Source organism: Strigops habroptila, chromosome 3 (genome assembly GCF_004027225.2).
Source record: "Strigops habroptila isolate Jane chromosome 3, bStrHab1.2.pri, whole genome shotgun sequence".
NCBI classification, from domain to species: domain Eukaryota; kingdom Metazoa; phylum Chordata; class Aves; order Psittaciformes; family Psittacidae; genus Strigops; species Strigops habroptila.
Window position 1 is genome coordinate 59,885,357 of NC_044279.2, and position 27,288 is coordinate 59,912,644.

At 39.2% G+C, this 27,288-nt stretch overlaps 1 protein-coding gene across 19 annotated transcripts in view; it reads right to left on the reverse strand.

Annotated features, from left to right (window-relative positions):
* C2CD5 (C2 calcium dependent domain containing 5) overlaps positions 1–5,313 on the reverse strand; it is a 62,721-nt gene extending 57,408 nt beyond the window's left edge. For 18 of the 19 annotated variants that reach the window (XM_030480796.1, XM_030480793.1, XM_030480792.1 and 15 more), the window contains exons 1-2: positions 4,815–5,107; positions 708–794 (exon numbers count right to left, since the gene is read on the reverse strand). In XM_030480796.1, the coding sequence (XP_030336656.1) occupies positions 708–794; positions 4,815–4,904 (177 nt within the window). In that variant the 5' untranslated portion in view covers positions 4,905–5,107. Of the gene's footprint in view, positions 1–707; positions 795–4,814; positions 5,108–5,180 lie in introns of those variants that run through there. The other variant, XM_030480775.1, reaches the window with a different exon arrangement.
* Positions 5,314–27,288: the final 21,975 nt, after the last annotated feature.

The window sequence follows — 27,288 nt, forward strand, 5'->3', positions numbered from 1 at the left end:
ATTTTTTTTAGCAATTAATTTATCCTAAAATATCTTTTTTTTATTATTAAAAAATGCAGGGGAAAAAAATTTAAAAAAAGAATACGTGAACACTTGCTCAGGGCATGATGTCAAAGAACATCAATGAATTATATCCTTAAAAGCATCAAGAAGCAATTACAGGAAAATACTGAGCGCTTTCATTATTACATAAGGAAATGGGAAAATGAAATGTCCAACAGCTGTTGTCCAAGCTCTTTATTTTGTAATTTTCTCATAGGAATTCTCCATTTTCTTCTCTGTCAAGTGCATTATTTTTGCAACCCAAGGTGACACTTTAAATACCAATTAACTTTCCTTACTAAAATTACCCCTTTAAAAAAAAATACAAGCAATACCCATACGGATATCTAAAAGCCTGATCCTTAATGTTATTTTCCCCCTACTTTCACTTCTGCCTTGTCTGTTTCAGTATTACACAGAATAACATTTGAGCTGGATCCAATCTGGCAAGCTTTTATCTTTACAAACAGTTCTGAAAAGCCAAAGAGACACCTTTAGCAAACAAGGTCTCACTGCAGATAGGTTTGCTGAAAAGGCTTCATGTGTATTTAAACAGAAAACACTCCACCTCTCAAAACTCATTTTCTGCCTCAAATGAAATTATTTCATTAAGGGCATCTAAACCAGACTGTGTATATAGATACAAACTCTTAAAAAGTACTTACTTCAAATTTGAACCACTCAGAATTCCACTGAGGATTAAGTGATTTGGGATACACATCTGTCTTAAATGTTGTATTTCCAAATTTTACCTAAAAATACAAGCATTCAGTTATTAACAAATACTAATAAATTTAGAAACGCAATAAATAATTTCCAATACATTATGTCAATAACATCAACAAACCCTTTTCAGTGAGATCAGCTTTTTTAATCAATTCACATACATCAGTAGGTAACTTTCCATGTACCGACACTTCACATAAACCTCTCTCTACCAATATTAAATTTTTTTTCCTCCTTAATCACTTGAGAAGTAGAAATATCACTTCTATTGGCTATTCAAAGCCACCTGTATACTCTCCTTGCCTTCTGTTTAGAAATCATGTAAGTAAAAGTATCCTACCTAAATATTAACAGCTTATGTCCCATTACTGTTCTCTCTAGGGTTTCTAAATCAGCTTTATTGATAATTTATAAAAGAAATATAGAAATAAGAATGGTAACATTGGTAAATTTGTTTCGTAAATTTAAGAAATATCCCTAGATCCACATCAGAAAATAACTGAAACCATCTCCATTAACTGCAATCTTGATATGCTGGACACATATCAGTAAATTCAGAGCAACAAGGGGGAACCTTATCAGTTTCTATTCTTTTATTAAAATATATAAAATTACAGAAAGCATGTAGGCAAAAAGGACAGAGGGACTACGTATCTATATAAATACTTCTCTCCATATCCCTGTAGCCATCAGTTACTGAAGATTAAATATCCTCCATAATTCTATTGATTAATGCACATAATAGCCTATATCAGGAATCTCCATTTGGTCTCCATATTGGTCTATTTCAGCACAATACCCCATTTGTTTTGGGTTTTTTTTGTTTGTTTGTTTTGCTTTTAAAAAGTGAAACTGAATTTCTCTGATGCTCCATACAAGAAACAATGTTGCCCAAGGCAACTTCATTTCACTGAAGCTCTTATTCCAAACCATTCACAAACACTTGTAGTTCCCTGAATGTTGCCTCTCAAATTAATTAGTACTTCATACCAAGTATCTGATGATGCTTACTAATACCCAAAGTTACGGGTTTTAATTAATTCAAAATTCTTAAGAAAATAATGAGTACGCTGACATAAAAGAAATGCTGAAGTTAAAAACAGCTGTGGATTCTGAATGTTGTTTTCTTTTTAAAGCCTAAATAGATTTTGGAGACTAAATTTAGGCTTAACTTCTGAAAACTGTATAGCAATTTTTTAAATGCTTTTCCTCAAGAAATTATTAAACAAACACTTCATACCTTTCAGTAATATGGTGATTATTTTGCACAGGTGCATACCCCAGCTCTGCAGAGATTCTGCACATGTTTCAGGCTTTTTAATTAAGCTGGGTGTACTTAAGCACCGCAGAACTGCATTATGAGTTCACATTGAGCTATGTATACATAACTGTATGTACCTGAGTCAACAGAACTCTGTACAGCATTTATGACCAAAGAAATAAAAAAACCTATGGGGCCCCCTACTTGATTTAATGAACAGTAATGCTTTTCAAAAAAGTTACTTCAAAGTAAGTTTTAAAGTTAAAAGCCAGAATGTTATGAAAACACAGGACCAAGAAAACTCAATGTAAAAAATCATCTAGCTATCAAAAGGTGGATGCAGCTAAAAAGTAACAGCACTGTATTCACACAAAGCAGTATAATAAAGTGATCTTGACACTAGTTTTAACTGAGCTACCTTATATACCAGAAGATGCCAAGATCCCAGAGCTCCACCCAACCTATTTTTACACATTATCTAGGGAGTAAATTAGTTTCCTTGGAGCCTCAGGCAGTTATAACTGAACTTCTCCAGTAGTCAAGCTAGTTCATTAAAGCCAGTAGAGATAATCAAGCACTACAGTGCTGTCTGCAGTACAAATTTAGAAGCACAATTACAGAAGAAATTGTGCTGCTTTGCTCCGGATCACACATGCTGGCAAAGTCCAAGTTGTGCATAACCTGAGTCAAGAGCTCTAGTCTTCTCCTATTTTCTTTCCTCATTCTAGATTAATGTTAAAGGCTAGTAATTAACTAGTACCTTAACATTACTTCTGCTTTTCATTTCCATTTAAGCGAAAACATTTTGTAAATGGTTTCACCAACCTTACACAGAAAAATGAAACAAGAGCTTCAAGCTCAATTTATTTTGAGATAAATGTCAAAGGGGCAATTCCCAGTCTTCCTAAGTAACAGTCCTAACAGCAAGGCCCCACCTACGAATTTCTTTAGCCTTATTTGTGCCAAGACATTCATGAAACTGCACATTAACCCACCTAAGCAAACTGATCTTTCTCAAAAGTCCTATTTTCCTTTTATGCTAAGCTAGTCTTTTAACTAAATGAATTTTGAAAAGTGTTTTGCCACACACTCAAGACAGTAGGGTTGGCACAGATGGAGGAGGGTTGGGAACAAATGGCCAACAAGACAGGAGAGCTGTTTCTCCTCCACAGCAAAAAAACAGGCCAAATGAAACTCATCAGAGAACTGCATTTCCTGTTTCCCATTTTCACAAGTAGCATGCGTGTCAGCTGTTGTAGGCTATTAATCAAATTTGAAATTAAAGAGAAGTCCTTATAAATGAAAAACTGGCTGATGAAACATCTGAAACCAAACACTAAAATATGAAGTTAAATGATTGTCATTCCTGTAATAAAACAGAACTGTGTACCATTTCAGCTCTATTGAAAAGCATGCCAAATGCATTTTTGCTTTATTAGTGATTTAATGTCCCACTAAGCAATGTGCTTAGTGTCTAATGTCAATCAAGTTTTTCAGCACCGAACAAAAATTGGGACTTACATACCCAAAATCTATTTTGATATTGATATGACACTTTCCAATTTATACAGTTCTAGAACGACATTCTGTTTTCCTACCTTAATTCCACTGTTGTGCCAACCTCAATTACAATTTGTGGTACAGGCATGCATTCCATTTTTAAACACCTCTTTGCTTTTTCTGTAGGATTTCTGAATCTATAGAATGTTCCTGAAATGCTCTAAGTTATTCATACCAGAAAAAATGAATCATAAAACAGAAGGCTCAAGTCAACTTATTTTACAATCCCTTCCTAAGAAATGCCCTATATATTGCCTGTTAATTATATAATTGTAAAGAAGGCTGGAGTTAAGATACTTCTGGTGCAATAAAGTGATTTCAACACGCAGACAATATTAAGTACTTCAAATCACAGAATCAACTGGTTTGGAAAAGACCTTTAAGATCATCAAGTCCAACCATTACCCCAGGACTGTCAAGTCCACCACTAAGCCATGTCACTGGGGGCCTCACCTACATGGTTTCTGAGCATTTCCAGGATGGTGATTCCACCACTGCCCTGGGCAGCCTGTTCCAATGCCTGACAACCGTTTCAGTGAAGAAATTGGTACTAATGCCCAGCCTAAACATCCCCTGGCGCAGCTTAAAAATCCAATTAAAAAAATTTTGATATTTCAAATACTTTAAATAGAAATAAGAATATTGGTCTGAAGACTAAAGGCTGTACAACCTCTCTGCATGCATATATTCAGAGCTACAGATGACTTAAACACGCTTTTATTAATTCTCCGTCTGGCTTACCACACACCCACCAAATCCCGAAATGGATTCCATTTGGTTGCCAGACCAATGAGAGCCAGTCATTAACAACCTCCAGCCAGGAGAAGCTTAAAACAATCAAGACTATTTCTAAAACATCATTCCAATTCTACATGGCTGTCAGCTAAAAATCAAGGATAAACCAGAAACTGCTTCCACAACGTCCCCGCCGACAGGGGTTCGGGGTGGCCGCAGCCCCCCCTCGCCGTCCGGGAGGCTGCAGCCATGGGAGCAGCTCGCGGGCCCAGGCCGGAGGCACTAAACGCGCCCAAGGGCGGGCGGGGCAGCTGAGGGCAGCCGCAGCCGGCTCCGTCCAAGACCGCGGCGGCACCTGTCACCGCGGCGGGGCCGGACGGCGGGGGGCGTGTCCCATGTCCCCCGGCTCGGGGGCGCCGCGGCAGGGCCTGGCGGCAGGTGCCTGCCCGACCTCGTTTCTCTCCCTCCCGCGCGGTGCACCCCCGCGAACCTCCACGAAGGCGTCGGTCAGATCACTGGCGCGGTCCATCACGGGCAAATGGCGCCCTGCCACGATTTTGACCTTCAGCTTCCCCGGCATCTTCACGCTCCTCCTCCGCCGCCTCCCGCCGGCTGCAGGGGGAAAACAGCGCGTGTCCCATGGAGCGGCACCGCACGGCGCGGCAGCGGGGGGGGGTAGGAGGGGCGGGAGCAGTGGCGGGGCAGCGGGCGCGCATGCGCCGCGGCGAGCAACGGTTCTGTGGAGGCCTGCCCATGCCCGGCACCGCTGCCTGGGCACGGCAGCGCCCGCGGGGTACGCGCGCCGTGACGACACGCGGCGGGGAGGGGACGGCAGTGGGGCGCATGCGCTGCTTACCGGGTCAGCACTGCCGGCGGAGCGGGCGGCGGCGGCGGCGGGAGCGGGGCGGCCAACAACCCCTACCGCTCGCGGCCGGGCCCCGGGGCGCCCCGCCGCGCCAGCTCGGCTCTGCCGGTACCGCCCCGCCCCTACGACAAGATGGCGCCGCGGGCACGGAGACCCCGCTTGAAGTCGAGCGCCGACTCCTCGATGGGTTCCGCGCTAGCGCTGCGGCGGCGCTTCCAAGGGAAGTCAGGGTGCTGGAGCGCCGAGTCATCGATGCCCGGGACTGCGGGCGGCCCGGGGCGGCCGTGGAGCCGGTCAGGGCCGCCTCCAGCCCCCTCACAGCCGGGTCGGGCCGGGCCGGCACCTCGCGGCGCCTCTGCCGCCATCCAGCCTTGTGTGTGCGGGGCCCAGCCCTTGGATTGGACCGCTGCGCGTCCTTGACCGGTGAGGCCGGCTGGCCCCATGGCCCGGGCCCGCCATGCCTCCAATTGCTCCTTTATGCAGCCTCGGGCTTGAGGGCCCGTTAACGAGGCGGAGTGGAATACACGTGCATCTCTGGGCACTCGGTGGCAGAGTCCTTTAATGGTTTTAAACCAAACTCCATGGGTTTGTTGTGGGTTGGCTTTTTTTGTTCTTGTTTTGGGGGTTCTTAAAGACAGGTATGTAGTATTTCAGGGATTATGAATACATTAAACAGAATTAGTTATCAGGATTAGGATTTGATATGGTTCTCACGGCCAGGTTTTGGCTTTCTGATGCTTGAGAAGTTCTTTAGGAAAGACTGCTGTGGAAGCTTGGGCAACCCAAAGGAGCGGGGCTGGCTAAGAGTTGCCTCAGGTGTGTGCCCACCACTGGGACTGCGAAACCAGCATGTGTGAGGATCTGTGATCGTGGTGTGGTTGCAAACAGGAATATAAAAGAACCTTCGTGTTTCGATAAAGGAGACCCCAAATGTTGAGCCAAATAGTAAATCTGGTAGGATTATTTTCGCTTCCTTCTAATCTTACAAAAAGACTAAATAATATGACGGGCTGCAATGCAATACTGCAAACATAAACCATATGAACGAAATACAGTAGTGCGTGGCTTAGCAAATTAATGTGTAGATCTTTGGCTGTCCTTCAGCTAGCCAGATTTGGTCTCACTAATGCAGCGTTTCCTCTCTTCAGCATGTTCCGAAGTTATCTTTGGAACAATTCATACTGTTGCTAGTATTCATCACATCTCTGAATAAGTTACAAACAGGCTACATGCATGTTTCTTCCTCATCCATCCTGTTTGAGTGGAGTACTGACGGAGGCTGCTCCCAAAGCAGGGTAGCAGCAAGGAGCAAAGACCCGGGAAGGGACTCAAACCCAGAAAACACACTACTTATGTTAGGGTATTAGTTTAGACTAAAAATGTGGTTTTTTTGAATGGAATCTCCTGATCTCACCGCTTAAATGTTGTTTTGGCTCACATAATCGAGCTGTTACTGAATAGAGCATATTAACTGAATATTTAATTTGGATAAGACTGAATTGAAAAGTATAAGCTAGCAATACACGAAATGCATTCCAGTTGTTTAAGGGCATTTGGGCTGTAGCAGTAAATTAAAGCTAGTATGAAATTAGACCCTGTGAACTGCATATGGTGTGGGTCATCAGCACTGTTTCACCCTAAAAATGGGCCATTGATCCACTACATTACTTGTTAACATAGCCATTCCTGTTTAAGTTTCCGTATTAGAATAGAAAACTGCCAGCAGAAGATGGGACTGCAAAAAGATATTCTCTGTTGCCCATGTTAGATGGAGCGTTGTTTGGCCTTCATTAGTTGGTGGTGTACTGCTTTGTAGCCTAAGATTTAGGTAGTGTAAAACAAGTTCTTGACTACAAACAAATAAAACAATGTAAAAGTAAACTCTGCCATGTTTGTCTTTTTTACTGGCAAAACACCTATTTCTTTGCTGCTTTTGCTAGCTAAACTATAATGCAACAAATTACTAAGAAACACTGTGTGGTTACTGCGATGTTACAGCATGTCCTGTAACAGACCCTGGCATCACAAACCCCTCTTAAGCCACTGAACACACCAGACAAAACTCTGGAGCTCTTCATTTTTCACCGAAGACTGGACAGTTTGCCTGACTAATGGCCAGTTAATACAGTGAATACCTGGCTAAATATATTGCCTTGTTACGTGGAATATATTTATATACAATTTGGGACAATCCTGAAACAGTGCAAATGTTATAAAAAGGAAACATCTAAAAGAATGTCTAACATGGGAAACGCTTCCAGGCAGGTGTTTGTAAACCGGCTGCATTCCTGACTTGGACCTCTCAGTTTTTCCCAATGCTTCTTATTCTCAAACTCTTAAAAAAAGATTTTTCTAAAGTTAGAACTGGGGTTTTTTTTGTAATGAAACACAAATCTCTTGTCTTACTCACTGAACCTAGAAAACAGAGTATCCCTTTAGAAATACTAGAAGACTTAACTGGATTACGTTGGTAATAATTGGTACATGTTGGGTAATTTGGGTAATTTTTTTTTGTTTGTTTAACTTGCAGCATCTGGGCCAATAGGATCCACAGGTTAACTACCTGCTATGGGAAAATTTATCTCCTTTTTATTTTGAGCTTACAAACTGGTTTTAGGACTCCTATCTCTTACATTGTGTGAGAAGATATAATTGTTCCCTTTACTCATATAAAGTTTTTAATGGATTTTTAAGGGATCTACCATCTTAAAATTTTTTTCTTTTTTTCTTACTTATTTGTAAAAAGTAACTTTATTTTTTTCCATTCTTTCTTCATAGGTCTTTTTTTTCATGCCTTTGAACATTCTTTTTATTTTCCCATGGAGATTGTCAGAGCAATACTTCAAGTGTTGCTATTGCAAACAAGAAATAAAGTTCCAGAGAAATTTTACCACAGTTGCTTAGTGAAGATCTCCCTCTCCCTGGGATTATGAAATACATATTTCTTAAAAAAAAAAAAAACCAAAAAAAAAAAACACCACCTGTCTAAGGATCCAGCTTTTCAATGGAAGATTTTGTAGTCAAAGGACTAGAAACACCTACTTCGGAGAAACAGTTCAAAGCTGGTTTTTAGATACTTGGAATGATCTGTTAGATATGATTTAATGCATTAAGAAACCTGCTTGGTGTATTATACCTGTCTTAGGGCTGAGGACTTTCTATACTGCCAGAATGAGACCTGTCTTTCCATAAATTAGCATGGTACTTACATTTCCTGCCAATTGGGTTACAGTTCTCTAGGGCCAGCAGGGACTTGCACAAAGTGAAAGGTAAAAAGGACTCAACTAAAAGTTTAGTCAAAGCCCTAGAATATATAAACTATTTGAGGCATCTAAAATAGCACTAGATTTCCCTCTGCTTTAGGCAAATGATGTTCATATAATGGATATGCTTGAAACTAAAGCTGTAATATGTACTTTCTCAGTAATATGCATTTTGGAAGACCACAGAAAATATTGAGAGGGATATTTTCATCATGAAAAAAAAAAGAGAGGTGAAAAAGGGGGGAAAAAAAAGAGAGGTGACATCTGACTTTGTGCTTTAGTATCCACTTCATTTCTTGCTGAGTTTTCCCCCTTCTGCTTAGAAGTTGTTTTAGCAAGTCATGACAATAGAAGTCATGTTACAGCAAGATAACAAGTATGTGCTTAAAGAACAATGTTGTCTTGAGCAGGTATTGCCATGTATTAAATGGCATAATAAACCAACTATGCAAACCAAGAATATTGATAATTACAGTATTAAAGACATCTTGCATGGAACAATGAGTGTCATAAAAATAAGAGAGTTTTGTGTGGGGAAGCTGTGAGATTTTACTTTCTAAAAGTAAAGATCCATGTATCCCTTCTTTTCCACTTGCATGATAGCATTTTGGTTTGTGTTTTATTTCCTGCTTAACTGCTAGCTCAGTGTGTGTGTGTGTGTATTTCCAACAAAGAGAGATTTCCTTTGTGACAGACATGCATGTTGAACCCTTAGCTTATAAATTGATACTCCAAAGAAAACATTTTTCCCATAACTTCAATCTGCTGACCCATCACTTTAGGGTAGGTTTCAATTATATTAGCTTACTAGCCTTCTTCAAGATACAGATTAGAAGGTGGTGGTCTGAGATTTGGTGGGCTCTGTATTCCCCACGTGGAAAAGTGCTTTTTTATTATCTTGCATTTGCTGATTTGAACAAAAATTAATGAAAAGGGGTTTTTTTTGGTTTTTAGGTTATTGCAACACACCAAAGAGACTTTATATCTGCTTGCTTGTTACCATTCAAAGATGATACTGGCTTTGTTTCTACTGCAGTTACTGTGATAAGCAGTCTTTGAAACAGGAGTCCTTGTCAACTATTACCAACAAAGAAAACTCTGCAGTGCCAGTTTTTGACTTTTAGAAAAATCCCAGTATTTCTTTGTAAAACTACACATTTCAAAGCCATCTGGCTGAAATCTACAGGTCACCAATCCAAAAATATCTTTAATAATGATCAGAGGGGTCCTGTATCCAGAGTGACGTGTGTGTATATATATATATGTATATGTTCTTAGTAAAGGACCCCTGCATCCCAGGGAAAAAGAAACAAAATGAAACAAAAACCCCACCTTATTTCTGCTCTGCTGTGTGCCCACTGCAAGGATTTAGAAAGGGGCAAAATCCTGATTCCCACTATTTATTATTGCCTGTATGTATTTGATGTGGCATTGCAACCCCTAATCCCTCTCATTAGATTAAAAGATACAGAGTGAAATTCTGCCTCAATAAAATCAGTAAGGTGAAACTCTCTCACTGAAATGAAGAGGTAGGTTTTATTATGAACTGTGATGAACAAGGCTTTGTTACTGAGGTTTCTGATTCGCACTGGAAGAGTTCACTGTAGTTAGCCTGTTTATACAGAAGATTAAGAGCAGTATTAAATTCTATTACTATCTACATGAACAAATTCCTACTACCATAAAGGTCTCTAATATAGCAGGTGTGATAAAGAAAGGATGGAAGTCTGAGCAGGACAAATTAAAACTCGAAATATGTAGGTGTGACTAATGGAAATATGAGTTATTGAAATATGCGTTATTGAACAAGTTATCAAAGGTAGGCATTTTTTAAGTGCCTATAATCATAGGTCATTGGGAGCACCGTAGTTCTGTCACAGAGACAGCATTTTTTGCTGACCTGCGGGAAAGAACAAACAAGAAAAGGCCCATAGCCTTGCAAAGATGTGTGCTACGTGAAGACGGAAGGTGACTGTGGCAGGCTGCAGTCCTCCATGATTGTCACCTCGCTGCTAGGGCAGTTCCCTCCCTGGTCATACACACAGAATGGGTGGAGAGTGAGCCTGGGGATGGCTGCACAAAGGCTGTGAAGGCAGTCAAGAAATGGTGGCTACCTAGTACATGATCCGAAAGGTTAATTTTGACTCCAAGTTACTTGGGGGAGGATCTTATGGGCTCAGTTTTGCTGACTTTATCCTACTTTGCCTAAAGCTGTATCTCTCAATAATGCTTTCAAATCTTGATGCTGTAACTACTAGGTAAAAATCAGATGATTATAGTAAGTGATTTCCCTGATGGAATTAAAGTACATCATATGAGTAATGGTATACATGGGTGGTTTATTTTTGTCCTGAATCTATTCAAAGTCATTCTCAGGCTAATGGAACTAAGTTGAGCTGACATTGGTGATAGATGATAATATAGTCTATTCCTATAGAGAGACTGAATAAAGAACTCATTTGGAGATGATATCTTGCAATTAATTTTTGAAGTTAAACGTTGTCAGGAAATTCAATTACTGTACTGGTGATACAGCAGATAGTCAGATCCCGATAAATGCGCTAATATTCTATAATATGTGTGAAATAATCTTATCCATTGAAAACTTTTTAATACCAATAATATTCTAAAACATTATTCCCATACAGATCTAGTGAATTGAATAAAACCTGGTTGTCCTTTGAAGAAAAACAGAAGCCAAAAATTATTCTCAAGGCTTATATTAAGAGGGTAAGAATAAAGCCCAATATATCTTAGTCCTAAAATCATATTTCTGATTTGTTTGTGTGCACTTGTTTTCTGGATATCAAATTAAACTATTTCCTTTGGAAATGACATCTCAACACTTCATATTCTTTGGAAAGTGACCTCTTTCAAGCAGTCTACTCAAGTCAATCTTGTGTTGCCTTCAGCAGTTTGGGATCTGGTCCATATCAAGCAGTTTCTAGGAACAGAGACATCAAAATATTCAATTTCATGCTATTATTGCTGTATGGAAGTCTCAATTTCCATCTACACTTAAAAGAAATTGGATAAAATAAATATTCACTAACATGCGAATGTATGCAACTGCCTACTGGGGGAATCAAACAACTGGATCTGATGTCATGTTCCAAGCTGGTAATTGGATGTCATTTATCATTCTTACAGTTCTGTGAGGGAAATAACATTGCATATGACTTTGTGCATTTTATGAGCAATGAGTGGCAAAGGCATAATTGGGATGTCAGTTCACAGAGACTGAGTCTGAATCCTGTGTACACATGCGCTAGCAAAGATATTTAGTTACAAGCAATACAATAATAATAGCTATTCAGAGTGCTTCATGCTTACAAAGCCCTAATTATTCAACACCTAGTTAATAATTTAATTAAATATAATTGTCAGTAGAAGATAATTAGTCTTTCAGTTACACTTTCAAAATTTCTGCCCTTCCTCCTTATAAGCACTGAGACAAAGAAATGAAATATTTAGCTGTGATTGTAGTACGTATTAGACTTACAGTTACTAGAAAGGTTATATTTGCTGGTTATTTCTTTCTGCTTAATATTGTTGGTTTTTTCCTTTTTCCTGTATAAACATCATAAATAGATCACTTATTCAGGTCTCATCCCAAACCATGGAAATATTAATGAATGTGTATATTTATATATTGAAATTCCTGTCAGGATCAAAGATGATGATCCTGAAATTTTGACATAGGTTAATGCTTATTAAAGCTATGATCCTGGTAGTTTGTCTCATCAACTGCTATGGTACAGGCAGCAAGAGTACATACGTACTCTTCAGCAAGTCAGTCTGTGTCTTGAAGGAGATTATTTTAGGTATAGTAACTCTGCATGAGCTATCTATAGACTAACTCTTCAAGATCCTTCACAAGATATGCAAGTTATTTCTTGGTGCATTAAAGAGATTAAATTGGATTACAATCAAAACAATAAATCTTTGTATTCTAAAACATGGAGTGAATGCAATTCTTAATAACCATGTGATGCTTTTGCTTCGTGTTCCAGTTGGAATAGACGTGATGTGAGTTACTAAATGTTTAATTTTTTAATGTATAAACAATAAAAACACATTAATGAGGCAAACTACTGAGTTTTGGTTTTCAGCTTATTTTTAGCTTCTTACAAAAGTGGAATACAGGCTTGTGTCTACACAGGGATACTTATTTGCTGTCAAAACATCTGATACAGAGGGGTTCACATTGTTTATTTTAACCCTCATGCTAAGCCAAAGAAGACAGAAGAGATTCATATTCTGAATTTTGACTCCTCCATAAATACATAAGTACATAGGAAGCAGAAAAACTAGGCTCTTAACTTGGGTGGGTAAAGTCAGAACCTTAAAATCATAGAATATCAGGTTGGAAGGGACCTCAGGGATCATCCGGTCCAACCTTTCTTGGCAAAGCATGACCTAGACTAGGTGTCCCAGCACCTTGCCCAGACAAATTTTAAGTGTGTCCAAACTATAAACCAGTAGTAATATCCTTATAATTCACTTTTTATCACCATCCAATTTGTTGTGAAAAGTATGTGCTACTGCTGCAGAAAATGTCAGTCAAGCTCAGTTTAGCAAAGTGGTCATGGCACATCATGCGAGTAAAGCAGCAGGAACTGTGATTGCTAGGAGATGAAGCACCTCACAAGCTAGATTAGAAAAACACTCCAGACACACATTGATGGAGAAAAAGGTGAATGAGAGAAGAAACTATCCTATTCTTATCCAGAGATATTAGAAGGGGCAGGGAGCTCCAACTGGAAGTCCCAAGTTTGGTTTGTGTTTTCTACTGAGAACATGCACTGCGTGGTGTCGCAAGAGAATGCTGCTGCTGCTACAGGATGTGAGGCTCTGCACCAGGGAGTTTCAGTGATAAAATCTTAAACTGTATAAGAAGCCACACAAAAGTCTAAAGTAGAGGAGTCTTCTTATCTGTGGCTAATCAATTATTGGAGTGATCAAGATGACTACTTCTAACACAGCAAGTATTTTTTTAGTCCTATCATGATTCCTGAATGTGTTCCTGAGTACTACTGAAAGGAAGTATCCATTCATAGAGAAAGTATAAAAGCTCAAGACGTGCAGGAAACAAACTCTTTATATTCACTACATACAACCTTAGTTCTTAAGTTAAAATTCCTGTAGAGTAAAACCTGGCTAACTAAAGTAGAGCCCTGCCGTCTGTGCTTGTTCTTTGAGTAGTCTTAATTCATTCCTGGTTGTGTTCGATGCTGCATTTGACCCCGTTAAGGACAATTTATAGGGCTTTTGAAATATGAGGGCAGTGTCTTCAAACTGCCTTCATAGTACAAAAATTGTCATTCATCAGGCTTGTTCTGCCTTTCTCTGCTTTTATGTGCAGGAGAATTACGATCATCACCTTGGACTGTCTTGATAGCAGCTGAGGGAGGTATTGCCTTGATTTTACTAGCAAAGATTACTATGAACAGCACAACTAGAGAAATATATGCTAAATACATTGCTTAATTATACATAATAATTCTGTAAAATGACTGAGCATCTTCCAGTGCATGAAAGTTAAATACAGACCTTAATGAGGCAAGTCAGGAACTAAAGGTGACATCAGGCAGGAGCAATGACATCACCCGCCAATTGCTGTCCCACAGCACCCGGACAAGAAGAGCTGAGCAGGTCCAGCAATGATAACAGAGTTCAGTTAGCAGCCTGGTAACTAGCAATCAGGTCTATAGTAGCGAGGCAGGTTAAAAGTCCAGGCAAGGCGGCAAGGCAGCAAGGCAAGGCCATGATCTGCAAGGTTGCAAGCCAACCCACCAGAGCTCTTGGGCAAGGACTAAGGCAGGAGCAAGAGCAGGGACCTGAGCCTATGCCCAGCTCCTTGTTGGGGAGGAGGGGCAGGAGCTACAAAGGCCACAGGTGAGAATTTTCTCACCACCACTTACTTGTTTTCACAAAAGATATGGCATATTAGTGCCTGCCTTGGATGCTGGCAGCTAAAGACTGAGAAGAGAGGTGGAAGGGATTGCAAAAGAGAGTTGTGGAAGAAGGTGGATACAGGCTGGTAAGAGCCATTGCATCTGGTCTAATTGTGTTGGTGTGTTTGGTGGGTATGCTGTTAAAGTTGGAAGTTAAGGCAAGTAGGCTGATATCTGGCACCAAAGCAGCTAGCAGCTGGGAAAAATCTGCTGAAATTAAAAATAAATTCATGTTTAACACAAAATAAAGAGACACACTACTGTATTTTTTAGGAGTAATAAAAAATTTTCTCTATGGTATTCAAGAAGAGTTTTCATGTATGCAAGTATGTGATTGCCATCCCATCAGAGCTGTATCCTATAGCTTAGGCTCTTGGAGTAAGAAAGGTCTCTGCTATCTCACCATTACTAAATGTAAGGACTAAGAACAGACCTGCCTTGGCCGATTTTAACAGTCTGAACAAAACCTACTGGTTTTCCTGATTTTGTTGTGGCTCCTGAACTCTCAGAAAGGCAAGCAAGATTGATCTAACCATTTTGCAAAGACAAGCCTCCATGTAACTTTTGCAAAGGCCAAATGATTCAAGAACTTGATGCAAAGCACAGCTGTGATCTGTGTGAAGACAAGGCCTTGAATTTTTAATGGCTTAATTCTCACACTGCTTCTGAATTCAAAGAGTTAATTGCTATCACCTGTAGTATCGTATTTTATCTGTGGCCTTGCTTTCCAGTGATTTTCCATTTATGCTGGAGATTATCTCAATGCAGTATGTAAGCTTCAAATCAAGAGATTAATCACTTCATCAGCCTTCGCTGGAGGATTGTTTTTAAATTAAGACAGACCTTATATTATTTTAACCTTGTTATTGTTTGCATGTGTAGGGAAACAGCTTGATAGCCCTGATCTTCCAGTTTATAAAAGCACGAACTGTCTCAGATATCACAAGAAAAATGTTTCAAATGTTAACTGTCATGTAAGATCTTGAGTTATAAAAACACATATGTAGTGCTTGGGTTTGGTTTTTAGGTGTCATTGAGATAAGACGACACATGAACTATCACTGCAGCTGAGTTATGCTGCAGCTTGCCTGTTCGAATTAATCTATAGTCACTGATGCGGGGTTGGTAGTTGGTGTTGTCAGACTACTCATAGTCTGAAAGCAAAGTCAGTGGCCTACGGGGAAAATCTACTAGAAGTGTACTGCTTGTGCTCTACGGGCATTAGTTCTAAAGCACGTGTTATTAAGTGTTTGAGATGCACAGGTATGACCTGTTTGGCTGTCATGTACTCTGGTATTCTTCTGAGCCAGGAATTCTTAGCTTAGACAGACTGGAACATAGGTGAGAACTAAAAGGCTGAGGCAAGATCTCTTTGGGAGTGGTCCTACCAAGCTAGGGTAACTAACAGATAAGTGTGGAAAGGGTGATAACTCCCCCTGCAATTTTAGATGCTTGCCTGTCCTTTGTAATTCACATCTTGCAAGTTTTTTTGCTTATTGTTGAGTGTTAGATAAACTACAAAATTGTGTCCATGGACACTTTTGTTATCTGCGTGTGGCAAAGATGTAACAGCTTGGTCTTTCAGATGCAACCTTTGCATCTACAATCTTCTCTAGTCTGAAACTGAAGCTTTGTTATCAGAGCACACTGTTAACAGAAGTTATATGTCAAAACTATCTATGATACTGAATGGCTCTCAGAGGAAAGAGAACATTCAGCTCACAAACCAGATATGTCACAGTTTCATTTTCTGTTCTTGATGGCTGTATACATCTTTTTTTTCACGCAGTCACTGAAAAGTACTTTGGTATGTGGTAAAACTCACAGCTTTGTTAACTGGCAGTACCTAAATTGTGATGAACAGAATCAGGTAGTTGAAGTTGATACAGCTGAAAAGTAATCTGAAAAAAGAATAATTCTGTTTTAGCCACATCAGATAACCATGTAGTTAGATATGGAGAAGTACAAAATCTCTTAACTCTGGGGGTGGGCTGGATGTAGACTGGGTTATGTTTCTATGCACAACCCTTCCCATTGCAAATGGCCACCATTGAAAAGATGCTAAATTTAAAGGACAGCTAACTAGTTCTTATTCTCCTGTTCTCTCTCTGATGAGAATAAACATGTGGGAATGTCTGGTATTTCTTTGAGATAATATACTACCCAACCTTAAGAAGCCTTTTACTTTTGATTCAGTATCAAAGAGGACAGATTTATCAAGTTTTTTGTTATTTAACTATGCTTGTTGATTTTTTTTTTTTAATTGAAAGACATTTCTTGTCCCCATTAATTACATTTAAAGGCCATTTCAGAACCTTCGTGCATGATTAGAAATTTCCAACAAGAACTCCAGTATGAGTTTATGCCTATTTTGTACACACTGATATTGTGTTTTAGCCTAAATGGATCTTTTTCCTTCAGGATACATCTGGCCAGATAGTTTTGTGATGGGTGGTTCTGTCCACCCGCAGCTTTTCTTGTACTAGATAGAACTAGCCAAGTTCCAGACTTCTCTTACAAGAGAAATGGGGTTCTCCATTTACCTAATCATGTTATTATCCTTTATCCTTACCTCTTTTGGTTTTTAATATACGGGACAGAATTGTACACAGCACTTTAGATAAGGCCTTAACAGTGCTTTGTACTATAATCCACCTACTTCTGTATCTCATGTACCTCTGTATTTGTAGGTAGTCCCTGCTAGGACTATCTTGCCTGATACATCCTGGAATTCCTTTTGCCTTTTGACAAGCATATTATATTTGTATATCAGGCAAGTTTATAAAAACAGAACAATACCCTCTCAGGGGGCAATTATAAAAACAGAGGTGTAGAAAATAAAATCTAATCTATGTGTGTTCCACACATGTGGCATCAGTTGATACGCAGCTGTGCTTGTGTACAAAAGAACCCCTGAGAATTATGCAGAGCCCTCCGAGGACCTAGATTTTCTCAGCAGCCTGTGAAGGTCTGGGGAGCTCATTAAGGCAGCAGAAAGGCTCAGTGGCAGAACTCCCTTTTTCTCTCAGATCTCCACGCCAACATGCAGCAGCATGTGTTCTGAATACTCAATGTAGAAATAGGTTTTAATTATAACGGAGCACCAAGCTAAGAAATTAAAAATGTACTAAATATGGCTACATAAATGTTTTAACAGTCTTTTGAATATATACACAATGCAGTACATTGTTCTCACTGTGATTTTCTGCTTGTGTGTTTGCAGGCCTTGTGGGTTTCCACTGAGGCCAAAAATAATCTAATGCCGATGGTATCAGTGATCCACTCTTCTATTGTCAGCAGTATCCAAGAACTAGAGGCTTCCAAAAATAGGTGTACATATTCTAACATTCCCTAAAAATATGAAGAGTGCAATAATAAATAATGTTTAGAAGAAAGAAATTCCCTCTTGACTTTTGCCAAGTTAGTTTATACCCTACAAGAATAAGATCGAATTACTCTTATCTTAATTATCCTTAACATGGTATGCGCAGTAACTGCAGGTATTATTATCAGCCATAAAATTATTCAGCCACGAAATTTACTTAAACTGCCCAGAGCACTATTTTCCATATACCTATATCAGTTAGAAATGCTTTTCTTTAATTTATTCTGAATTCATTGGGCATAATTTTTCATTGGATGAATTCCTTGTTTCGCTGATAAGAGACATAAAAGTCTTTATTAGTTTGTGGAAAATGTTTCCATAGGCTATGGCTATGGAAACAGCTTATCTTATTTTTTAAATGCCTGTACTGCTTTCACTCACCTTGTGTCCACGCAGAAACATCTTTTGCTCACATAAAACTGGAATTAACTTCAGGGTTTTGTAAAACTGGGTCAAAGACATAGAAGTGCATCTCCACAGCTACTTCTGTGCCTGTTTCAGCACTTCTTGAACTTTAAGCCTAAGCTTTTCTATCATGCAGTTTTTCTATCATGCCCCCTTCTTTTATTTTTTGCCCCTAAAATTAAGGTTGTGTTTCCAGATACACTATTAAAAAAACCCAAGCCCTGTACTAATTACATTTAATTTTCAGTCCTTTTTCTGATCTTGTTTACGCTTTCAGCAACTGCATCAAAAGTGTGCTTTGTTCTTGTGTTTGTGTTCTCCTCTGTGATCCTTCCCATATGAAATTCAGATTTTGCCAGACTCTTTTGGCCAGGTAAAACCTCTTGTTTGAGAGCTTTTCTTTCTAAGAGAAGCCTCATTTTATTTATTTTTTGTTATGAAAACATCTAGTGAATTATGAGGATCAGATCTGAACAGCTTGCTGAGGAAAGAATGCTGAAAAACACTACGCATATAAAAAAGAGAAAGTTGAAGTATACCAGAGAAGAGCAGAAACCCAGAATATTTCTGGAAGCAATTAAAGAGTTTGCTTTATGAAAGAGTAAGCAAGGGAGATGTTATTGTAAGAAAAAATATTTTCTGCCAGAGGTTTGGTTTCTGGCTTCAACTTTTATGTACACAAACAATTAAGGAGAACTTTTCTTGGTGGATGCAGAAAGTGAACTACAAATAAGCTGTGACCTTAAATTCATCAAAAGGGTTTTAAAGGTGGGGGGATTTTCTTTCCTTTTTCTTTTTTTTTTTTTTTTTTTTCCCCCCAGATTCTGAAGGTTCAAGCATCTGGGTTTATTCTACTTTGTTTTCGTCATCGCAAGTCCACGTGTGGTACTGGCTTGTAAGGTATGGTCTGGTTGAGGCTGTGGCAGAGCTGGTTTGGGAACACTTTAGGGATCGCATAGAAGTTGACCGTGAGACAATGGTTTTATGCAACTTACTTAGCAAAGCAAAGTAACACAATGATTTATTGAACTAGAAGTGACTGTCACAGAAGAGCAATCTTATGAGTTCCACTTGTCCACTGCTAAGGATTTAGGAGAGGTATCATGGGTGTTTTTATAAATACATAATCCTGGGCAATTAATCTATGTAATTGTAGGTTAGGTCAATCTACCTTTCAAACACTCCTTCAGTATTTTGGCTTTTGTATACTTTTGTTTTTCTAGCACTTCAAGCTTCCTGTTCCCAAACACAGTCAAGGAAACAAGCAGTTGTAAAGGTAAGCAGGGAGCTCAATATTCAGTAAGTAAGGAAATGTTTTTGTAGTTTACTCATCATGAAAAGACCAGTGGACAGCTTTTAGCATGGCTTTTAGTGATACATTTGATTACATGATCAATAACTGCATAGTAATGGCTTCCCACTGTTTCTTTCCAATGTAGGTAGTTGCTGGTGGTGCTTTCCGGTAAAAGACGAGGAAAGATGGTTATCAGGAAAACCTATTAGAATGTAAAACACTTCAAGAGAAACTCAAAAAAATCTCTCCTTTCCTACTTTTTTACATTACAATGTTACTCGTTACAGACATTCAGAAGAGCTGCTGACTGGCTGCTTTGCTTAGTCTAAGCATTCCTTTAATTCTGTAGATTAAATAAATACATTGTTGCAACACATGAGAAAGTGATTTTTTTCTTTTTTCTTTTATTTATTTATTTTATTTTTATTATTACAGAAGAGGGAGTTGGATTAGAAAAAGTCATTCCCCTGAGAAGTTACACCTCCAGAATAATCTTGCAACGCAAAAAGAAACAAACCCAAAAAAAACCCTAAATTGAGTGATAATTAACAGAGCTAGTTGACATCCTGTTCTTTAAAAGTTAAAGAGTATGTCAGTTGGAGACAGGATATCAAATATCAGTAGGCAGAGCAGCAGGAAACTTTTTCCACTGGATGAAAGGGATAAAAAGAAGAAAAACAAGCCCTGGTTGCGCTAACAGCTGACTAAGCTCCTGACATACTGGAAGCACAGCCAATAGTAACGAACACCAGGGAAAACAGTATCTTCTAAAGAAAAATGCTCCTCACTTCGAAACTTAAAGTCAAGATAAAATTGTGAATTTCAGCTTAACATTGAGGCAGAAGATACATGAATCACAGTGAAACAAAATGCTGCAGTTGCAACCTGCTTGCAAAAGATTTTCTGCTGTACTCTGGGTGAACCTCAGCCTTTAGGGACTGCGGGCTGGAAAGGCCAGCTGACATAGAAATGCAAAATTCCAGGGTTCCACAAAGAACCAGAGGCATTACTCCCGTGGAGGGTGTGGGGTGAAGCTGGAATGAATATTCTTTCCTTTTCAGATGTTAAAAGCTTTGTGGAAACAAACCTGAAACTGGTGCATCTTCAAGTGTAAAGACTGCTGCACAAGCCAAACTATCTTAAGGAACATGACAAAGAAACAAAATTTAGGAAAGCTCCTAGTAAGACACGATGTTCTTCTAGTAGCAACTCTTGCTACCTTCTTGCTTCCTGCTTCTTGTCCAAGCCACCAGGAGCCCGGGAAGCAATTCTCCCCTGCAGTCCTCTGTGCTTTTGTGATTGCTGAGCTCTAAAACCCTATGGAGGGAAAGACAGAGACTTTGGCAAAGTTTGGCCCTTTCCCCTTCGTATATTTGATATTTTATTATATTGTATTTATTTTTTATCATATTATCATTTTACTTTTCCAATGGGAATGCATAGCTGTATTATCCTGAAACCTGAAATGTAATTTAATTAATGTTCCAAGCTCCAATACAAATGAAGCTGACTAATTCAGCAATTTCCCATGCTTAGCAACAGTTGCAAACAGACAGGTCTGTAAAAGATATTTACAGCCTATGATTAAATATCAGGCTGTTCTGAGCTGTTCTTCTCTTATGCCTACTGCACTTCTTTGGCAAGTCCCCTAAGATTCAATGCCTCAGGAGTAAATAAAATCTGTAGGATAAATAATGAAATAAACCATACTGAAAACAGTAAAATCTGTAGGACTTTCAAAAACAGCCCGAGATGGTGACCTACAGCTTGTAGGTTCAAGAATGGAAATATGAGTCTGCCCCTCTGAAAGTCAGATTTTGCTTCTTCCCAATCCTCTTGAGAGCAGGTTCCAGGATGGAACCACAGGTGGTGCAAGTAGGCCCTGTTGCGGGCTTTCATGGCCCTGCCCAGCCTCCCCAAGACCCTGTTTCATCCCTCCCTGCCTTGCTCCTTGGCGGGGATGGTGGGATGAGCCCTGCCTGCCTGCCACCACAGGGGATCCCATATAGCCCCCAGCCCCCAGGGCACGGCACCCCAAGAGGTGGGTGGAATTTGCACCCTTGCTATGCGAGGGGTGATGGCAGAGAGGGAGCAGTGCTCCACTCTGAACTTTAATCCAAGCACATGTGACTGTACGGATGTACACAGCCTGTTTCACTTCATTGGGCTCCTAATGAAGCAAATGGTGGTGGTTTTCCTGGTGACGGCAATGGAAGCTGAACAGGCTGCTCAAAGGTCTGCTCCTCTGGCGTAACTGATTTTAATCCCAGTTACAGGATTTAAACTGTCTTTGGGATTTAAAGTCCCACTGAAATTTTAAAGCTGTTCCTCCTCAAGTTAAGGGAGGACAGATACAAAGTCTGGTCACATTAACCTTAATTCTGTAGGAAATAGGCTATAAACAAAGATGAAAGTAAGGCTTAGTAAGGCTTAAGGAAAAGATCCACACAGGGGCACCAAACGAGCATCCAGCTTTTAGTCTACTGGGCACACAGACCTTGGACCACAAACTCAAATACTTATGAAAAGGATGCAGTGCTATTGCCCCAGAGCCCTCCTGGTTATCTATCAACTTGACATGAAGGAATTGGATATAAGCATGAGAAAGCAACATAATTTCTGCTTAACTTCTGTTTTTTTCAGTCCTAGACTTCCTGAGACGTCCAAGAAAACTGTTTGGAATGGTGTTTTTGTGAGGAAGACACTTTAGCCATTTGAGTGATTTTTTCTCTCATTGACACAGAAATAAAACAATTTCCTGCTCTCTCCCCTCTTCACCACCTTTCTTTGCCTTTCTTTCTTCTTTATTATTGAGTCAGGTAGAATGTAAATTGGCAATCATTTATATGTGATGCCCATGCTGTCGGTCTCTCAAGATAATTCTGTGCACATTTTTTAATTGTTTTAATTTAGTTCAGCTAAATCCTCCCCCACTTCTTATGCTATAACATTGATTAGAGGTTTTGCTAGAGAATACAGAATGGCATTCTGGTAGTACCTTAAAAATAGGAAAATAGTATTCTAGACTTCTTTTACAAGCTTGCATAACATTTAGGTGCACGTTTGTTACTGTCTTTGCCCACAGAGAGTGTGTCAAACTGATGAGGTTTATAACTTTTCTTCATAGGAGGATGTTTGATTAGTCAATAAAGTGTTAGAAAACCTTAAATTTCTAGGAGACACAAAAGCCATTCAACTCTTCCTTTTATATTGCTGCAGGTGAATTTATTCTTGCAAGCAAGGTGTCCGGAAACTGCCTAAGTAGGCTCTCTTTGGGTAGATGCACAGTATGTGTATTTGTTGCCCTTGAGAAAAACACCAGGATATGGTAACTCATTGGACCTGTGTACAGTTTCAGTTTAGTCAAGGATCAGTCAACTTGTAATTACTCTTCATATTTTAAAATATAGATATGTCTATTAAAATGAATGCAGATGCTGGCCTTAATTATGATTTTTTTTTTTTTGCTGCTTTATTTAACCTGTATTTTTGAGCAGTGTAATTAGTACGAAGATTTTATCTTCTTTCTTTATACCCAGTAGCTATAATGTTTATAAATAGCCCTAAACAAATGTACAGTTTAGCCCCACCAGCATGGAGAATTTGCAGAATTCCTTGCTGAGCTGCTCATTCTGATTTAGCACCTGCTTAAGCATAAGCATGATTTTGGTCCTACTGACTTAAGCAGGCTTTATCAGGTTTTGTCTCTTCACTGCGCTGAGATTAATTACCATGCATATAGATTAATTAACATGCATGTTTGGGCATTTTGTTTAGTTTGCTTTTGCTTCCTGCAGGATGCGTAACTGGATAACTACCCATGGCATTAGAGCCTACAGTTCATGGAGTCGGAGCTAGGGACAGCACAGAGGGAAGATGCTTCTGCATTCATCTGAAGTAGCCTTGGAGGTAACCAAGCCTATCAGCACAGATGTCCACACTTCCACTAGAAACTTCTGAGGTTTACGAGTGAAATCCTGAAAAGCTGAAAGAGCTGGAAATCACTAAGCCATTTTCACACGTAATCACATCTGTTACCACATCACTTTATGCACCACACCATTCCCATGTTGGAAAAAATAGGGGTTAGATAGTCAGGAACTAGGTTATCACATGGAACGTGCCAAATAAGTGTCACTAACTGGCAGCCTACTAGAAAATTAAGCCATAAAACTGCAGCGAGCATTGAAGCTTCTACTCTGCTATCGTTTGTAGCTTTCAAAATATTCTTGAGAAAGCTATAACTTATCATTCTTGTCAAGCAACTTGCACAAGAGAAGGGTTTTTACCATTTCAACAACACACCAAGCAGTATCCATCTTGGAGAAATTTGTAAACTGTCAAGATTTTTATAAAATGATCTATTTCAAGCTAGTCTTCACCAAGATTAAAATGAAATCTGTTTATAGGGTACAATAAACACATGACAGATCTATCAACTTTGTGTGTTGAGAGTTGTTGCTGGTAAATCAATATGGATGCTAGGGCACCAGGCACTTTAAAAATCGATGTAATAAATAAATAAAGAGTTGAATTACAGTTTAACACTGTGTGTACAGAGATGTGATTCATCTTGACACAAATAGTACATGCTGGATAATCAACAGAGATGACATTCTATAAAGCACTGAAGAAAGCCTGCAATCAAAGGATTGGACTGGAAATAAAAAATTGTTTCCAGGCCTGCTACTGACTGGTCTAATAGCAGGTTTAACCTTCTGATGACTCAATTTTTGGATTTGTGAGATTAGAACAATAGAAAGTATTTCGAAACTCTCTGCTGTGCAAAATGTTATTAATTATGGCTAGAAGGTGTACATTTCCCATTTATAGTCACATTTATGCACTGAGTTCCTCTGAAGCAATTACTGAACACCGGGTTTGGAAAGCAGCCAGGAGAACTGCACCTGGGAAGTTAAAACTGGTTCTGAGCCTGATGTTGCTCTTTCCTTTGTGCTTTCTTTATTTTTCAAAAGAGCTTAAAAGGCATCCAGCACTGACCTAAAGGCAAGGTAAAAAATGTAGGAATAAATGAAATGGCACAACCTGGTTTCTGATTAGCATGAGAAGGAAAAGAGAATGGCAGAGCAGTGAGGATAAGCAGGTCAAACAGGCTATACGTAGTCAGTACCCGGACAGTCTGGTAGAGCACAGGCCTGGGAGAGATCTAAAGCACCCTATTTTCTTCAGTTCCGTGTGGTGTACACCTACTGTCAGCCTTAGAATAACTTTAATTTAGCATGGTGTACTTACAAAAATATCAGGCGTTTTGAGAAAACACATTCTTTTTATTCCTGGGCCCTTACTTGGTGTAACATCAGGTCTTTCTAAGGACAAGTCTATTTGTAGTCTGAGAACAATTTGTAGCCTGTGAGGAACCCACTAGGGTTCTTACTAATGCATTTCACGATTTGTAGAGTACAGCTGTCAGAAAGGGGGGAAAGACAAAAAGGAAAATAAATTTTTCAAAAAGGGAAGAAAAACTATTGGAAACTTGAGAAAGAGTCCCAGTCAGGAGATGTTTTCTGGGGTTTGATTTGGACACAGCAAATATTTGCAGGAAACAAAAAGTAAAAAGGAAAGGAAACAGGGTGAGTAGCTAGCCATAACTTTCATTGAACTGGTTTAAAACAGGAATTAAGAATTCCCAATGCATCATGCAGACAAGCAAAAAGAATGTGTCTTTATACCATGATCACAAAAATAATGGTGCTACTCCCTAAGTGTTCTTGGTTCTTTCATCTATTTGATAAATATTTAGTTGTCAGAAGTTCAGTTTCCTTCATTCCCAACAATCCAAGCACCATGACTGCTCCAACTTCCCCCCTTTATGTTTAAAATATACTCTCACCCAACTTCTGGAAATTTAGCCAGACTTGGGTAAGTTAGCAAGGCTTCCCAGAGTTAACAATCGAAAGCTTCTAGTAGGAGTATTATGTTCAGCATCAGCTTTCGACAAGTTCTTGTTGAAATTAGCATACAAAAGCTGAAGCATTCAGCCTTTGATATTTTATTTCAACAAAAATGTCACTTTGCCCTTTAATCCGTAAGTGAGTCTTAGTTTATCATCTACCAAACTGCCTGTGCAGAAGCAGAGTGCACCATGTATCACACGCTCGATCAGGTAGAGTGACATCATGCTACTGTGGCAGTTCTAACTGACAGGACTGAAAAATGTATAAAGGTGAGCGTACATAAAGGTTTTTTTTTTTTTTTCCAAATGAAAAGAGAGTTTAACTTTCAAAATGTCCTTACTTTTAAAGAAGAAAAAGTAGAGTGGGCTAGTGGATGAAATGGGTAGGTCTGATAAGGTGAGATGAAGAAAGAAGATTTTAAGAGTGGTGAGTCAGTGTATATAAAAGACAGATACAAAATCACAGGAAAGAGGGTTATAAAATTTTAAATGGATTTTTTCAGGGAACAGATTTTTAAAAAGGCAAGCTAAAAGCATATTACCACTAGAAATATACTCAAAACTTTAGATCTGGAAAATTATGACATTTGAAATTCGATTCAGACCTCTGTATTCTTACCCTTTTAATCCTTGATAGGAAAAGGCTATCAACGTAGAATAACACACTTACACTAGTAACACCAATACGTAAATCTTATGTTTTCATTTAAAATGAAACAGAAGGAAATTTTGGTTATTGAACTCTCACAAAGGTAAGATTCCTGGCTCTAAATGTTTTAACAACTTGGTGTGAACTGAAGTTTAGATGGAAGAGCACACTAAGATTAATGATCATAAGGAATGAGAGAAAACTAAGGAAAAAAAAAGGGAAGAAAATTAGTTGCAAAATCATTGAGAGACTATTCCAAATGTGTAATCCTATTTGAGGGAAAAGGCATACAGGTGTGTGAATAAAGAAGAAATATTTGGTTAAGGTGAGGTGTTCAACAGGAACAATAGGAATAGAAGTGATGATGCATTTATATAGTAAGGTCCTGCAAAACCTTTCAGTGACAAGATGACAATGATTCTTGGTGAAAGACAAGACACATTCACAAGTAGACAGTAGGGGGTGACACAGTGGAAAGGTTACTAATGCATTGCACTGCTGGAGAGGAACACATGTGAAGTAAATGAGAACTAAAGCTGTAGAACTAGCTGGTTCCCTCAGGTGTTGTTCATTTTGAGTGTAAATTACGCCCCTTCACCCTGACCGGGGTCTATTTAAAGTAACAACTCTTCAGGAAAGAAACCAGCCATTTTTTTTTTTTTGTGGTAGCTCTTGTGTCTTAGCCTATTGTAATAAACTTGCTTTGCAACAGAGGAACTTCTTGAGTCTTCAGTGTTATCTACATGGGAAGATCACAGAATGTGACAGGAGGCAGGTACTTGTAGGAATATTAACGGTAGCATCAAAATATTCCTAAAAGAGGGAACATTTGTTCTATTCTTATTTTTATTTTTTTTTTCTTCTTAATTGGTGAAATGCTGTGCTATAGTCTAGGCTCTTTTTTTCTGAAAATAACTTCAAGGCAGCGAGTTTTTCAGCATAAAACAAAGAATTTAACTGTTCTGCACTGCTCATGAAAAAGATAATCTTTATGAAGCCGTTTAGATCAGCGCGGGCGGTAGAGTGGGCCTTTCTCAGTGCCCTCAGGGACCTCAAACGGCAACCGGCTAGAACTGGAAAGCAGAGCAAGGTGGTTAGCAGGTATACACCCTGCAGGGGCGCGGGGGAAACAACGAAGGCTGGCACAGAAATTAAAGACAAAAACTAACTGCAGCAGATAACTCAAAGCCTGATCACAATCAGTCGCTCGCCCGGTGATTGACTGGGCGGTG